General features: G+C 43.1%; 1 protein-coding gene across 2 annotated transcripts in view; it reads right to left on the reverse strand.

Annotated features, from left to right (window-relative positions):
- The window catches only part of TET3 (tet methylcytosine dioxygenase 3), a 104,648-nt gene that overhangs the window by 19,468 nt on the left and 68,460 nt on the right, over positions 1-16,720 (reverse strand). For both annotated transcript variants that reach the window (XM_055312263.1, XM_055312264.1), the window contains exons 4-5: positions 12,474-12,564; positions 5,376-5,469 (exon numbers count right to left, since the gene is read on the reverse strand). In XM_055312263.1, the coding sequence (XP_055168238.1) occupies positions 5,376-5,469; positions 12,474-12,564 (185 nt within the window). The remainder of the gene's footprint in view (positions 1-5,375; positions 5,470-12,473; positions 12,565-16,720) is intronic.

Below are 16,720 nucleotides of genomic sequence, written 5' to 3' on the forward strand. Positions count from 1 at the left end.
ATCAACCTTAAAAAGGAAGGAAAATCTGACTCATGTGACAAGTGAAATAAGCCAGGGCACCTGGGTGGCTCAGTGGGCTAAGCATCTGCCTTCAGCTCAGGTCACGATCCTAGGGTCCTGGGACAGAGCCCTGCATCAAGCTTTTTGCTTAGTGGGGAGTCTGCTTCTCCGGCTCCCTCTGCCCTTCCCCACCTGCTTGTACACAAGCTCTCTCTTAAATAAATATATAAAAATCTTTTTAAAAAGGAAGGAAGAAGCCAGACACTAAAAACAAATACTGTGTATGATTCCACTTACACAGAGTACCTAGAACAGTCAGGTTCACAGAGACAGGGAGTAGAATGGTGGTGGTCAGGGGCTTGGGGTGGAGAGAATGGGGAATTATTATTTAACAGGTAGAGTTTCTGTAGGGGATGATGAATAAGTTTTGAAGATATAGAGCATTCTTATGGTTGCATAAGAATGTGAATGTAGTTGGTATCACTGAACTGTACACTTAAAAATGGTTAAAATGGCCAGTATAATGTATAATTTAACACAATTTTAAAAAATTACTAATATACCCCAAACCAGTGAACTGTATACTTTGATTGAATGAATTGTATGGTATGTGAATTACATCTCCATAAGGCTATCAACACAAAAAGCAAGGGCCTTAGGCTCTGCACTGCAGTGTTCCTCAGCTGGATTCTCCCCTTGTTCTCTCTCACTCCCAGAACTCTGTCTTGGCTCCAAAGATATGGCATGGCAAAGGGCCCAGGAATTGGGGCACAAGATGGCTGATCTCCTTCAAGAACCCCAACTAATTCTGTGACCTGATGAGGGCCTGTGAAGAGGGGCAGGAGGAGGGCAGACTGGGAAGGGCCCTGAGGGGACCAGGACTGGGGAGGAGGGCAGGTTTCACAGGGGGCTTTCACAAGCAGCTTCCTGCTCTAGAATGGGAGCAGGTGGTTGGGGTGGGAGAGAGAGAAAGAGAGGGAGACCACTCAAACATAAGACAAGCCAAAGTGGATGAAGTGCTGGACTAGGGAAGTGGGGAATGAAACAGGAGAAGGAATGCCTTCAGACACATTGAGGACAAAGCTGACTTTGGGACCATCTGACTCTAGGGCCTGGGGGACAGAAGAAAGTCTTAAATGGACTCCCACTTTTGTGGAAGAAGACAGTGGGTGAGGTGTGGGTTGTTCCCATGTTAATTGGGAACATGCGAGGGCTGAAGGACTCGGGAATATCTGAGTGGCTACTTCTAATAGGGCCCCAACAGACTGGGTCTCGGGGTCAGGAAATGCCTGGGCTGGAGACACACTTGGTTATACATACATCAGTGCAGGGAGATGACCAGAGAGGCAGCCAGACAGGCAGTATAAATGGGAGAATGGGCCAGATGGATGACTGGGGAGCTGTGTGGACCGTGGCCCAGTAAAAAAGCACTTTCCTCTTCAAAAGGAATAAGCCAGGCCTTCTCTCCATCAACCACTGCCTAGAGGGACTAGTACAGCGATCTGGCCCAATTTTAACAAGAAGAAAAGAGAAATCCAGACTTTTACATGAAATTTCTCCTTTTAAGGATGTGAGCATTTAATTCAATTTTTTAAATCATGGTAAAATATACATGGCATAACATCTACCATTGTGGCCATTGTTAAGCGGTAGAAGTACATTCCCTGTTGCTGCACAGCCACCACCAGAACTTTGTCCACCTCTACACCGTCCTATCTTCCCAAAGTCTGTACTCACGTAACACTCCCTCCCCTGTCTCCTGCCCCTAGTCCATGGCAATGACCATGCTACTTTTGACTCTCTGAAGGGTCTGACTACTCGCAGTACCTCCTATACATGGAATCACATGGTATTTGTCCTTTTGTGACTGGCTTGTTTCATTTAGTGTAACAGCCGTAAGGTTTATCCACGTTGTAGATGTCAAAACTTCCTTCAAAATTTTAAGGGACACCTGTGTGCTAAACAAAACACATCCCTTGCCCACGAATTCCTGTTTTGAGCCCAATCCAGGGAGGCATCGGTGACACTGTTATTTAAAAAAAAATTTTTTTTTTTTTTGAAAAGTAACCTATGAACATGTCATTAAGTCAGGTTGTGACAGGGCTCCCTGTGTGACTGCCTGGCCTCCACAGACTGAGCTCCGGCATACCGTGAGCATCTGCGTACATCCCAGGTACTGATCACACAGCAGTCCCCGTCACCAGGGTTTCTGAGGCACTACTGTCAATCTCTGCTCAGCTCTCCGTGGCCATGCCCTCACAGGCCTATGGCTACAGTAAAAAAAACTCTAAGAAAACTAAAGCGGAGCTCCCGACATGCCCTTCAAAGAAAACCAGCAGGATTGAATGCACAAAGTGCAAAAGTAAAAGGCCAACAGAAGGGCAGGAAGACACCAACACCTGAGCACGGCATGGTTACACTGGCAGTTCAGAAGCTACCACAGAACCACAGACAGCTCACTCAGATTCCAGGCAGGAACTCCCTGACCACTGTACCCAACAGAAGTCCCAATCTGTCTTCCGTGCAGGCTCCTATTCTTGGTACTCAGCTTTGACCCCTGGGGTTCCCCAGAAGGTCTGGTCCACCATGACCTCAGTGGGCTTTCACATACCTGCCTTCTGCCCCCAGTTACCTTTACAGACTGGCCCAAGCAGCATCTCCATGGCTCTTGTACCAAAAATCCCACTTTCACGGTCTCTGGTGTTTGCTTCTGGCACATCTCTGTGTATACTGAGCTTTAGCAATGTGACCTGGGTCACTCCCTTACTCCCACACTTGACAATGTCCACACTTTGTTGAGGCCACCTTAAGATGGGAGATTACAGGGGGTTGGCTGGGTCATCCCACTGCTTTCTTAGATCCTTCTCTCAACACACATTTATTGGGCACCCATGGTGAGCCTCAACTTTGTTGCCAAGATGCTGGCCAGTCAAGTCCTGAATTTGTCAGGCATGCCACTTGTAGATGAACATACTGGTTGGGGGTTGTGGCAGTAAAGACAGATGTGAGCCCGGTTGGAAATGAGAACTCAGGCTCTAGAAAGGAGACCAGAGGAGGTGGAGGGCAGGGAGAACCCAAGGAAGTGTCATCCACCACAGGCAGCTTACATGCTGCCACTTGCCCAGAGCTACAGACTACCACTGCCTGGGCTCTTGATGCCATGATGCCTCCAAGAATAATCTGCCCTTTTTTGCATTTATGGGTCACTTCCCAATGGAGGGGCACAAGGAAAAGGAAAAGTTCTCCAACTTCCAAGGAGGTAGAACTCTGTAGATGAGCTCTACCACCAAAGCAGATAGGATATTTGGTGGCTCTGGAGGCAAACAGCAAGAGAAGTCCACTGCACTAGGGGAGATGGCTAGAAAAGAAAAACACACAACTCGGCCCCACTGCTTTCTTACCACTGTAATAATCTGCGACTTACCATTTGCTTTTTCCTATAAAAACAATTTCTTGGGCAGCCTGGGTGGCTCAGTGGTTTAGCACTGCCTTCAGCCAAGGGCGGGATCCTGGAGACCCAGGATCAAGTCCCGTGTCAGGCTCCCTGCATGGAGCCTGCTTCCCTCTGCCTGTGTCTCTGCCTCTCTCTCTCTCTCATGAATAAATAAAATCTTTATATATATATATATATATTAATTGGAGTTCAATTTGCCAACATATAGCATAACACCCAGTGCTCATCCCATCAAGTGTCCCCTCAGTGCCCGTCACCCAGTCACCCCCACCCCCCGCCCACCTCCCTTTCCACCACCCAATAAATAAAATCTTTAAAAACTTTTTTTTCTTTCCTCTCTCCTTTTATCTTCCATTACCAGATCCAGGAATTTTCCCATCTTTGGGAACACTGTCACAGTGCATTCCCTTCTATCTGGACTTTTCTTTCAAAGCCAGCATCACCCACCAGGGTTAAGGGATAGCCATGAGCTGTTTCCTCCTTTGGACAAAACATCAGGTGTCATGTGTGCTCCGCTCTGGGCATCTGTCCACAGACCCTGGAGGATCAACATGTGCAGACCAAGGTCCTCATCCCCTCATTCTGCTCCCCTCTCACGGCCTCTCTCACTTCTCCAGGAACTGAGCTCACCCTTCACCTGGCCACCTCTGACCTCAGGCCCAGCAGACACCCACATGTGCTGTTCACCAGGGGTATCTGGGGCTGGAAATGCATACTCTCTTCTTCAATACCACCCATATAGCCAGCTGTTTTTTTCCCCTGAGCCACTGTTTTGAAGATGGAGAAGTCCCTAGGCTCTACCTGTGTGAGGATCTTCAGTTTCCCACCCAAGACTTTGGATTTCCTCAAGGACTACATGAATTAACAAGAATAAGGGGCAGGTGCCACATCACAAATGGGTTCTCTGGGGGATAGCACCACACCCTGATCAGCCACAGATACAGTCCACCCCCCACTGCAATGCCCATCTTTCAGGAGAGTGGGGACAGTATGCTTCTTCATACTTTGCTCACATGACTCTCCTTGCCAGAAACGTTTCTACTCTCCCATCAGCCCACTCAATATGGCTCTGCATTCACAGTGCCATATTCATGGCCCCATGCACATCCCCCTCCTCTGAGAAACCAAGCCTCACATTCTTCCCACCATCAGAGCCCCTGGATCCTGAACTTTACAGCACTGAGTATGCCTCTCAAAGTTGGACCTTGATTATTCAAGTCTCTGTGAGTTTATCTCATGGGTCTCTACATCACAAGCAGCTTGAGGACAGGGATACAGCCTTCCGTTTTCCGTGCACATCCCCCTACGAGGCACCCAGCACAGTGTTGGGCTCATGGCTACCTGATCGTCTTGCTGCTGTCACAAGCACGGATTCTGCAGTGACGCTAAAAGATCTCCTTGAGGAAGGGCAAGGTTGGAAAACTGTCAGCGGGGTGGTGAAATGGGAGTCTCAGCCCCATTTCGGCTGCCTCACAGGAAACAGTGGCTGAGAAGTAAAGCAGATGCCTGACCATCCCCAATTCTGCCTGGAGACCTAGTTCTTTGGGACAGGAGATAAGAATGCTGGGCAGCACATGGAGGGGCAGGGGAGTCACATAGTCCATGGTGAGGCCCGGCCCTGAGTGAGATGACATCGTTACGCCTCCCCTCAACCACAGGGAGAGTATGAACTGAGCATAAGGACTAGAGCATTTCTGAGGCCAGCCCAGGATGCCAGGGGCTGGCACTTAAACAAAACGAGGACAAATAGCTCAGGCCAGGGGTTGAAGGGTGGGGATGACCTTAAATAAGCAGAGATGCCAGCTGCCAGCTTTGATGTTCCCCTGGACAGTAAGCATGTTTGTTTCCTCTGCACACCCCTGGCCAAGCCTGTAGGGAGGGAGGTGAAGCACAGCCCTGGCCACAGGGTCTTGACACTCACCCACTTGGCGATGGGGCAGCCGCGAGAGCTCTTCCCTTCCTTCCCAGTGTAGATGACCTTCTCGATCCGGATGGCTTTCCCCTTCTCTCCATACCTGGAGAGGGAGACAGAAACCACCATTAATACAGCGAAGCCCCAAAGGAGAGCAGCTTATGGCAAGAAGGCAAGCTTCAGTGTGCATCAGCATGGGTTAGATTGCCATGGGCTCAACAGAGAAGGAGAGTTGAAATGTTTGTTCTGTGCTTAGAGCCTCCGGAGACACACTGGCTACTTACAGGTTCCCAGGGCCTCTGATCTATGTTGCCCAGCTCTATCCCAGGGCAGAGGGGGCTGGCAAGCACAACATCCCTGATTATGACCTCTGATCCTCCAGGAAGGGTACTCAAACTGAAGGCTAAACACGGACCTTTGTACCCAGCCTTGTTAGTTGAGCCACCTTGAGAGTTAGTTATTGATAAATTCAATCAACAGAAAAAAATAAATGGGGAAAGCCTTTTCTTTCCACAATCCCCAGCTGCCATTGAAGTATGATGAGGATAGAGAGCTGAGGCTGGGGGCAGTGACCCTACCAAGCACCAACTGGCTCTGTCACTGCCCCGGACAGCACACACATCCTGTACACACTCCAGCCCTGGTATCCACACACATGCTCAGGGATTCTGAGGCCATATAACCTCAGGGTGATGAAGCTACGGCCCCAGAGCTGATCTGCTCTACTCAAGGCTACATGGCTACAGTGCTGCAGACAGTGGTGACCTGCGTGCCTGCCCAGCCACTTTCTGGCCACAGACTGTAGCCACATGACTGAACCTCTCTACATCTCAGTTTCTTAACCTGTAAAATGAAGATAAAGTGGGCTCCTACTTCTTAGGCTTGGAAGGAGAACAAATGAGATAGTCCCCGGAGGGTGCACCATTTAAAATACTCTGAAGTTCCCGGCATGAGGAAAGAGCTCATTAAGTATTAATTCTTAACAATGTAACTATCCATCTGACTGAACCATCTTATTTTTAATAGCTGTTTAGTTTTGGGCACAAAGTCATATCATCTGCAAACAGGGTCATTTGTCACCTCACCCTGTCCACTCTTTATACCCCGTTTCAGTCTCCTGTCTCTCTGCATCAGCCAGGGCTCCCAAAATGCTAGAAGGCACCTTTGATTATTTCCTACCTCAACTGTAAAATATTGCCAACTATTCATTACTGAGCATGAAGCTAGCAGACTTCCGGAAAGAGACAGAGACTGCCTCACTTTGAAGGTATCTACTAAGGGTCTCCTGTTCTAAAGGCTTTTAATCAAGAATTGTTACTTTTATCCAAGTACTTTTAGCATCAAAGGACACAGATGACTGGTTTTTTTTCCCTTCGACCAATTAATTCAGTGTGCTATTTTAACAGACTGAATCAAACTATCCTTGTATTTCTGTAATGACTCCAATTTAGTCATGGCCTATTATTTTTAATATACTATTTAATAGAGAAAAATGTTATCACACCTAGTACAGCTTATATTCTCTATGTAAGCACACATACAGGTACACATACAGGTATCCCTCATGTTTCAGAAGTTCATGTTACACCCATTCTGCTTTTACAAAACACCTACATCAGCAACTGTTTTTTGGTAACTGAAAGAAATCTGAAGAGAATTTCTGCTTTTATGAAAAAAGGCAAAAAGTAAATATAGTGTTCGGTGTTTATTTCACAATGAGCTGCTATGGAGGCAGCGTGTGCCCCGAGCAGCACGGCAACAGTGGCCCCACTAAGCTCCTTCCCCAGAACATCCACTCAGCATCTTAGCATCCAGTGGCCAGAGTTCTGAACTTGATCTCTGAGCATCTGTGCTTTGCTTTGATTTATTCTGTGCATTTGTTAGCAAGATGTGTCTTAAGTATCAGAGAAGCCTAAAAGAGATTATTTTGGGAGTCCAGGAATGCTCGAACATTTTTCCAAGTAAGTTAATGGTAACTGCTTCCTTGCTTTACTGTCATTTTTGGTTTAGGAAAGTTTTCAAGGGGATGCTCTACTTTTGGATAGCAGGGGAGACCCATATTCTTCATCTCATCCATTTTACTTTTGGGAATTTCTACCTCTAAAGTAACTATAAAAAATACACCAAGACTTAGGAATAAGATATTCATTGTTGCATCAACTGAAAAATTAGAAACTTAAATATCCAGTATAGGACTGCTAAATAAAATATAATAAATAAATTGCTATATAATGGAAAACCATGTAGCCATCAAAAAAGGATTCGACATTATCATATGTGTTAATATGGAAGAAATTAAGCAGTGGAGGGAAGCAGCTGCAAACAGTGGGTACCTTATGATTGGTCCCATTTGGTTTAAAATTCATATACAAATGTGTATAAGTGCTTAGAAAAAACTGAAGGGTATGCATGAATTTTTTTTTTTTTTAGTTTCTTCTGGATAACTGCTAGAGAGCTTTTTTCTTTCTTAGCTTTAAAAAAAAAAAAAGACTTTTAGGGATGCCTCTGTGGCTCAGTGGTTGAGCATCTGCCTTCAGCTCAGGTCGTGATCCCTGGGGCCCTGGGATCAAGTCCCGCATCAGGCTCCCCACAGGGAGCTTGCTTCTCCCTCTGCCTCTGTCTCTCTCTCTGTGTCTCCCATGGATAAACAAAATCTTTTTAAAAAATAATTAAAAAAAACACTTTTATATACAAGTTTTATTTTTGTAATTGGGAAAGAAAACAAATTATTTTTTAGAATACTGTTAAAAGTACAGTTTCTTGGAGTTCATGGAGATCTTGAGTAAAACAGACAACACTCACTGAAGTGGTAAGAAGTGTTCTGATGATTAGCACATGAAAATTCTATGGCTATATTATTAGTCCCTTTATAGAATGTGTTTGGGGACAGGACTCTGGGGAGTGTATATAGTATGGCCTGGCTCAAGAGGAAAAGACCAAAGAGTGCTGCTTTTGTTTGGTTCCTGGAAAACTTTCAATTTCACAAACATTTATCAGGAAGTGGCCCCCAAGTACAAAGCGTGGGTACTTGGTGTGTCCTGGGGTCACTGTGGGAAGAACAGCTTGAGGTGTCCACACTGCTCTCACCGAAAAGAACAGGATATCGTGTTCCCCACAGGAGGTTAGCCGAGGACACTGACAGGAGCTTTCTGACCAGTACCTTCCCCACCATCCCACCCATGTGAGAAACACTTCCTGAGCTGAACTTCATATTCAAGAGCAAATAAAAGGGCCAAGCTCTATCTGATGAGCTAGACCTTTAAAAACGACAACACCACCACACAACTACCGAGAACTCTGTGTTTAAAGACAACCAATCAACTCTGAATTTGACTTTTTTTTTCTTAAATGTCTTCCTCACTGGCCTATCATTAAGATGATATTCTAGAATGTCTAGACGGTGTTTGTCCCAGTATACAGATGAACTTCTAGATCCTAAGCTAAGTCTTAAAGGATAGGCTGAAATCTTATTCTGAAGGATAATCTGATCATCTCAGCAAGTGGTTCTCAAAGGGTGGTGCACCTGGGAACCCGGGAAGAAGGCAGATTCCCAGGTCCCATCCTAGACCTGCTGGGTCAGGAACTCTGGGGTGAGCCAGGAATCTGCTTTTATGAGTCCTCTGGGAGACTCTGGAACATGCTAAAGTTTGAAAACTGCCAATCTAAAGTTGGACTTCTTTGGGGTTACATTTATCACAGAACAATGAGACTAGTTCCCCTAAACTCAGAGGATTTGCCAGCACAGTGCTTGTTCTGTTTTTAGAACAAGGATTTAATGAATTCCTAGGCTGCAGAGAATCCCATTCCCAGTTAGATGACACAGGGCTCTGCAGCACACCATTCTCAGATATGGGTTTGAACAACTGACTAGGGCAGCCCAGGTGGCTCAGTGGTTTAGCGCTGCCTTCAGCCCAGGGCGTGATCCTGGAGACTCGGGATCGAGTCCCACCTGCATGGAGCCTGCTTCTTCCTCTGCCTGTGTCTCTGCCTCCCTCTCACTCTGTGTCTCTCATGAATAAATAAATAAATAAATTTTTTTTTTTAAAAAAAAAGAACATCTGACTAAAATTACCTATGTCAATGGGGACTTGGGTTCCCACGGATGGAACCCATAAATAAGTTGGGAGAATATTTTAGAATTTGCTTTTGACCTCCCCCTCTTTTTTTGAAATCTTTACCAGAGAGGCTAAAATCACCAACGTCTCCTTGATTTCAGTTTGCTTCCCTTTCCTGACTTTGGCCAACTTCTGGCGGTACTGTGGTCCTGCAGAGAGAGGGTCGGTGGGGGAGAAGTCTAGGGAAAGAGACAGCCTGGACCATTCACAAGCTAGACTCCCAGCCAAGTGATGTTTACTGACTGTTTATTTCTCTCCTTGTTCCACAAGAAACCTTTTTAAAAAGATGCCTAGAAGATAAAAATAACAGGTGATGAAATCAGAGTGAAGGGGGAAAAGGTGAACATAATGTTGGCACACAAAATGCAAACAGTAGGGTCTTATACGTATTCCTGAGAGATGGGCCTAGAAACTTTCATCATATGGGAAATAAACGAAACTAATGAAGACTCCTTTGGGTCATGTCAGAAGGACTTTAGGAGTGAACCTGAATGGGCGCTCCCATGGGCCAATGATGAGAAATTACGTTGCTCCTAATAGGGGTATGCAAATCTGGCTCTAAGCTTACCAGAAGCTAACAAAGATGGAAATGCAATCTGTTACATAATTTACAAGGTCCTTAAGATAAAAATAAACCAGCTGCTGAGGAAAAACACAAGTATTCCTGGTCTTGAAAGGAATTCCTCCCTTGGATCAGTTTCTGAAGAATCCACAGTTGGCTGTTATTTTTAAAGCAATGAGGGAAAAAAAGGACAAATCTCAACTTTATCACTATCTCCTAATCCTTGTTTCAAAACACTCTTCGGGATGCCTGGGTAGCTCAGTGGTTGAGCGTCTGCCTTCGGCTCAGGGTGTGATCCAGAGTTTCGAGATCGAGTCCTACATCAAGGTTTCCTGTGAGGAGTGTACTTCTCCCTCTGCCTGTGTCTCTGCCTCTCTCTGTGTGTCTCTCATGAATAAATAAATAAAGTCTTTAAAAACAAAAACAAAACATACTCTTCTCTAAAAGTTATTTAAAGAGGTGCCTAGAAATTTTGTAAAATCGTTACCAAGAAACAAACACACACAAAAAAACCTGTCCCAGATCAACTTGTACATTGGATTGTCCTTCAGCCCTCAATCTGCCAATGAATGTCAAGATTTCTTACAAAAAACAAAAAAAACCATTGACCAAAACACTGGTCGCGCCAACCTTGGCACTGCAACGCATACGCATTCTAACACGGGGAGGCATGCATGTCCAACACACACCCTGTCTTAAATGCTTCATTCTTATGGACTCAGAGGTACCCTTTCAATCAGGCTTGAATTTGCAGACTGGGTCTTTGATCAAATGCTTTTCTGATGGGCTATTTTGTATATAAATGTTTCCAGATGGTAGAGGACAATTAAGAGTCATTACAGGAGATCACAGTCCTCCCTCCATCTTACATTTACTCAGGGATGCCATTACAGTTTTTCAGTTCAAAATCATGTTCTCCCTGCTACATTAATGACAGGATTCATTTGGCCCCCCTGATCAGACAAAATATGGTTCCTAAATATGGAAACTTTAAGCCACTTAGCCTTCTACACATCTGTATGCATATGTACAAGCATGTATGTAGGTCTATATAATCTTTGCCTTTGCTATTAAAAACACTAACATTAGTTATAAAATTTCGATCAGTACATGGATATATGAGATAGGTGCCTTGTATATGGTCATGGTCCTTCCTTACAAGCACAGACATTGTTTTGACTTATCATCATAACTCTCCTACAATGTATGTGTGTTTCTATCATCTCCATTTTGCAGATAAGAAAACTGAGTCACAGAAAAGCAGAGCAACTTACCCAAGGACTCAGCAGGAAGTGGCAGGGCCAGGATTAGACCTTTTAGTCTAGTGCAGTGTTTGCATGCTCTCAATCACCAAGCTATTTTACTTTTCTGTACACCGGAACTCATAGCATTTAATACCTGCTATGTACATGTACATAGACTTTAAAGTCTTCTATCTATACAAGCTGCTTAAAAAATAAAACAGGGGTATCCCTGGGTGGCTCAGCAGTTTAGTGCCTGCCTTCGGCCCAGGATCAAGTCCCACGTCGGGCTTCCTGCATGGAACCTGCTTCTCCCTCTGCCTGTGTCTCTGCCTCTCTCTCTCTGTGTCTCTCATGAATAAATAAATAAAATCTTTAAAAAAATAAATAAATAAAACAGGGCTGTTAAGTAAAAACCCTGTAGTCTTGAGTTTGAATTCTAAGTGTCAATGTAAACTCTGATGTATTTAATCACTAATCAATAACAAAAAATAAAAACCCTACACATACATCTTAGCTCTTTCTACTGAAATGGCCTAGAAGCAACGAGCATACCTAGTACCAGCGTTTGTTTTCTAAATACTTGTTCCCCCAATAAAAGTCTGGGACTTCATGGATAAATGTAGAATGCAAGCCCAGAACATAATGCCATATGAGAATCAAAAAAGCTATCAAAGTCTGCTGGGACAGTGTCAGGACGACTTAGGACACAACCTGAATAGGCAGCCACTGGCCAATGTTAAGACTTATGTTACTCCTAGAGAAGGTACAAAATACCACCTATGAAGTAGTTTTGAAAAAAAGAAAGAAAAAATTATCTGATTCCCATGAAGTCTTTAGCTCTAACTGTGAATGTATAGGCCATAGAGAGGACAGAAGAACACAGTGAACAATACTGCAGAAAAGCCAGCAGAAAATCCAGACCTTGGGAAACCCTATAGGACACAGTCATTTAACCACATTTCATCAATAAAAATATTTCAAGAGAGAGAGAAGAACAAGGAAGGGGTAGATATAGAGGGAAGACCTACAGACAGAGAGAGACCCATAGTCAACCTTCCACAGTCTGGATATCATGACTTCCTTCCTGTACGTTGTCTGGTATGAGGCAATGACAATGAGAGGCGCTTCAATGCCACGCTCTCTTAACAACTGCCCACCTCTGCTTGGACACCTGGGCGTCACTCACCGCTCCTCCATGAGCTCCCGGATAGAGGCTACCGTGGGGCCAGATCCCAGGTGAGTATAATACGGACCTTCATCTTTCTCCACTATTTGTTCTGCAGAAACACAGAGTAAACATTATTTGGAGGCATCGGTTCATCAACATTAATTTAGAAAGGCAAACCACCAATAGGAAAATTAACAGATGCATTATAAAACAGGAAATTCAAATGGTTTATAAATATGTGAAAATGTGTTCAATCCCATTAGGAACCAGGAAGTGCAAATTAAAATCACAGTGCAACATCATGGCACACAGGGCATTCTGGCAAAAACTGAAGAATCTGATGAAATCAAGTGTTGATAAGATTGTGGTGTAACCACTTTGGAATTCAGTTTACCGCTGTATGCATTCTAGACTGGGGTAGGCAAACCACTCTAGTCCTAGGGATATACACAAAAGAATGAAAAAATAATGACTCACACAGATACCTGTATGCCAATTTCACAGCAGCATTTTTCACAAGAGCCAAACGGTGAAAACAACACAAATGTCCATCAACAGATGGACAAAATGTGGGGTAGTCACACAATGGAATATCACCCAACCATAAAAAGGAATGAGGTTGGGCAGCTGGGGTGGCTCAGCGTTTTAGCGCCACCTTCAGCCCAGGGCCTGATCCTGGAGACCCGGGATAGAGTCCCACGTTGGGCTCCATGCATGGAGCCTGCTTCTCCCTCTGCCTGTGTCTCTGCCTCTCTCTCTCTCTCTCTCTCTCTCTCCCTCTCATGAATAAATAAAATCTTTTAAAAAATAAAAAAAAATTTTAAAGGAAAGAGGTTTTGACACATGCTACAACATGGATGAGCCTAGAAAACATTATGCTGGGTGAAATAAGCCAGACACAAAAGGACAACTATTATATGATTCCATTTAGATGAGATACCTAGAAGAAGCAAATTCAAAGAGATAAAAATTAGACTGGAGGGTACCAGGGCTGGCAGGAGTGGAGAAGAGGGACTTACTGCCTTTCAGTGTAGGGTGATAAAAAAGTTTTGGAAACAGGCCATGATGATGGTTGTACAATATTGTGAGTGTAGTTAATGCCACTAACCTGTACACCTGTACATTTAAAATGGTTAAAATGGCAAATTTTCTGTTATACATATTTTACCACAATTTAAACAAACAAAAAAGAAGCGAAGTACTGATAACGTGCTACAATGCTGAGGAGCCTCAAAATCATGATACTGAGTGAAAGAAGCCAGACACAAACCATTACAGACGGTATGATCCTGCTCACAGGAAATATCCAGAATGGGCAAGGCCACAGAAAAAGAAAGCAAACAGACAGCTGCCAGAGGCTAGGAGAGGTGAAAGAGTGCTGAGTAACAAGCATGGGGTTTTGTTTTGGGATGAAGAACACGTTTCAGAACTAGACAGAGGTGGCGGTTGCCCACTGTAAATGTACTAAATGCCAAGGAAATGCTTACTGTAAAATGGTTATTTTACGTTATATGATGTTCACTGCAATGTTTTTTTTTTAAGGAACAAATTATTGATGCACACAACTTGGGCAAATTTTATTTTATTTTATGTTTTTATTTTTTATTTTTTTTGGGGGGGCAAATTTTAAATGAATTTTTCTCAGTGAAAAAAATGAGACCCAAATGACTACGTAACAATAGTTTTGGAAAACAGTTTTGACCAGCTAAGGTATAAGACTGAAAACAAAAAGAACTTTACACAAATACTGCACTATAGTTGGTAAGTTTGTTTTATGTCTAAAGAAATGTGGGGCAGCCTGGGTGGCTCAGCGGTTTAGTGCCGCCTTTCAGTCCAGGGTGTGATCCCAGAGATCTGGGATCAAGTCCCGCGTCAGGCTCCCTGCATGGAGCCTGCTTCTCCCTCTGCCTGTCTCTCTCTCTCTCTCTCTCTCTCTCTCTCTCTCTGTCTCTATGAATAAATAAAATCTTAAAAAAATAAAGAAATGTTACAACTAAGTGCAATGTGGTATCCTGCACTGGTCCTAACAAAGTAAAAGGGCATTAATGGAAACACTGATGAAATCCGAAGTTTGCAGTTCATCGTATTGTACCAATGTTAATGTCCGATTTTTAAATGTGCTTATAATCATGTAAGATGTTTACATTAGGGGCAGATGGATAAAGTGTATATAGGAACTCTCTGTACCAATTTTGTTAATCTTCAGTAGATGTAAAATCATCTCAAAATTAAAAGCTTTAAAAAATAAAAAACTAGGGGCGCCTGGATAGCTCAGTGGTTGAGCCTCTTCCTTTAGCTCAGGGTCCTGGGATCAAGTCCCACCATCAGGCTCCCCTGCGTGGAGCCTGCTTCTCCCTCTGCCAATGTCTCTGCCTCTCTTTGTGTCTCTCATGAATAAACAAACAAAATCTTAAAAATAGATATATATCATTTGGCATTTAAAAAACAAAACAAAACTAGACAGTGGGCCCTCCTTTGCGGATTCTGTCCTAGAACAAATTTTAGTTTCATGCATCAAAACACATGTACAAAGATTTTCATAGCAACGTTACTTGTAATAGACAAAACTGGAGACCTATAATCCAGCAACAGTGGGATGGATAAATAAAGTGTAGCACAGTCGTATAATGGGATCTATGTAGCAGTGAGAATTGACAACCTTCAACAACATGAATACCACAACATCAGAGTAAAGGAAAGAAGCATAGCAAAGAACAAATATGGTGATATTACATTTAAAGAGTATCAAAAAGCAGGCTCAACTAAACTATACTTTTTAAAGACCCACACTGAAGTGGAAAAATTATTAGGTTGGAATATGAAATTGCAGACATTCAACGGCTTTTTACCTACAAACAATGGTGATTTTTATAAGCTCCAATCTTATTATAAAGAAAAACAAGAAAATCATTGTCACAAGTCAAGAGAGTGGTTGCCTCTGGAGGATGGGAGAGGAATGTGACTGGGATGTGTGTACAGGGGACTTCTGAGGAGCTGGAAATGGCCTATTTCTTTATCTAGGTTGTGGTTACCCAGGCATTCATTTTGTAAATTTTCCTTGAATTGTGTATGAATGTTTTGTGTACTTTCCTATTTATAAAAATTCACAATTTTTAAAATGTAAAAAAATATTATCATACTTCTTTTATGTAGAACCTTATGCTCAGGTTTATGGGGGATTCAAGAAAGGAAGATACCTGATTGCTGCCTTTTAAAAGTTTAGGGTCTACCTGGGTAGATCTTATCTAAGACCTTACATAAGACCCCCAAATGTGTTCCAAAGAGTTGGAAGATTTATTTATTTATTTATTTAAAAATTTTTTTTTTAAAATTTATTTACGATAGTCATACAGAGAGAGAGAGAGAGGCAGAGACACAGGCAGAGGAAGAAGCAGGCTCCAGGCACCGGGAGCCTGACGTGGGATTCGATCCCGGGTCTCCAGGATCGCACCCTGGGCCAAAGGCAGGCGCCAAACCACTGCGCCACCCAGGGATCCCGAGTTGGAAGATTTAAATACAAAAATATTTAGTTATGCAAGCTCTGATAGGAAAACAATGCAAGTGTTTTAAAAATCCTGGAAAAGGAAGTCTTCTCTAAGTATCACATGAGATTCTGAAGCCCCCATAATACACATTCAAATCCTGATAAATTTAACTGAAAAAAAAAAAAACTATAGCACTTACTACCAGACAAAAGGCTAATTTCCTTAAAATATCAAGAGCTTTTGTAGCTAAATAAGGTCAATAACTCAGAAAAATTTAAAAGGATAAAAAGGGAAATGCAAATGGCTCAAGCATCTGTAAAGTTACAATAAGGTCCCAGTTTTAACTTCCAGATGAGTCACCATCAACGTCCTGTGTTGATGAGAATAAGGAAAACAGGCAGTATAGAAAGTAATTTAGCAAGATGTTAAAATTACAAATGCACATGAGTCCATTTGACTCCGCAATTTCAAGGAATTTCAAATCTTCTAAGAACTCATTTCCGGAAATCTGGATATGTGCAAAATTATATATATATATATATATATATATATATATATATATATATATATATACACACACACACACACAAGAATACTCACTGCATCATTTGTAATGGTAAACTATCAGAAATCTCAATGTCCATCATGATACATTATGTATTCTAAAGACCCTATGGCACATCCATTATAATGAAATACTAAGCAGCATCAAAACCAATCAGGCAGCTCCATCTTTATTTACAGAAAATGACCTCCCAGATATCTTTTTTTAAAATTTTT

The sequence above is a fragment of the Nyctereutes procyonoides genome, unplaced genomic scaffold (genome assembly GCF_905146905.1).
Source record: "Nyctereutes procyonoides isolate TBG_1078 unplaced genomic scaffold, NYPRO_anot_genome, whole genome shotgun sequence".
NCBI lineage: Eukaryota > Metazoa > Chordata > Mammalia > Carnivora > Canidae > Nyctereutes > Nyctereutes procyonoides.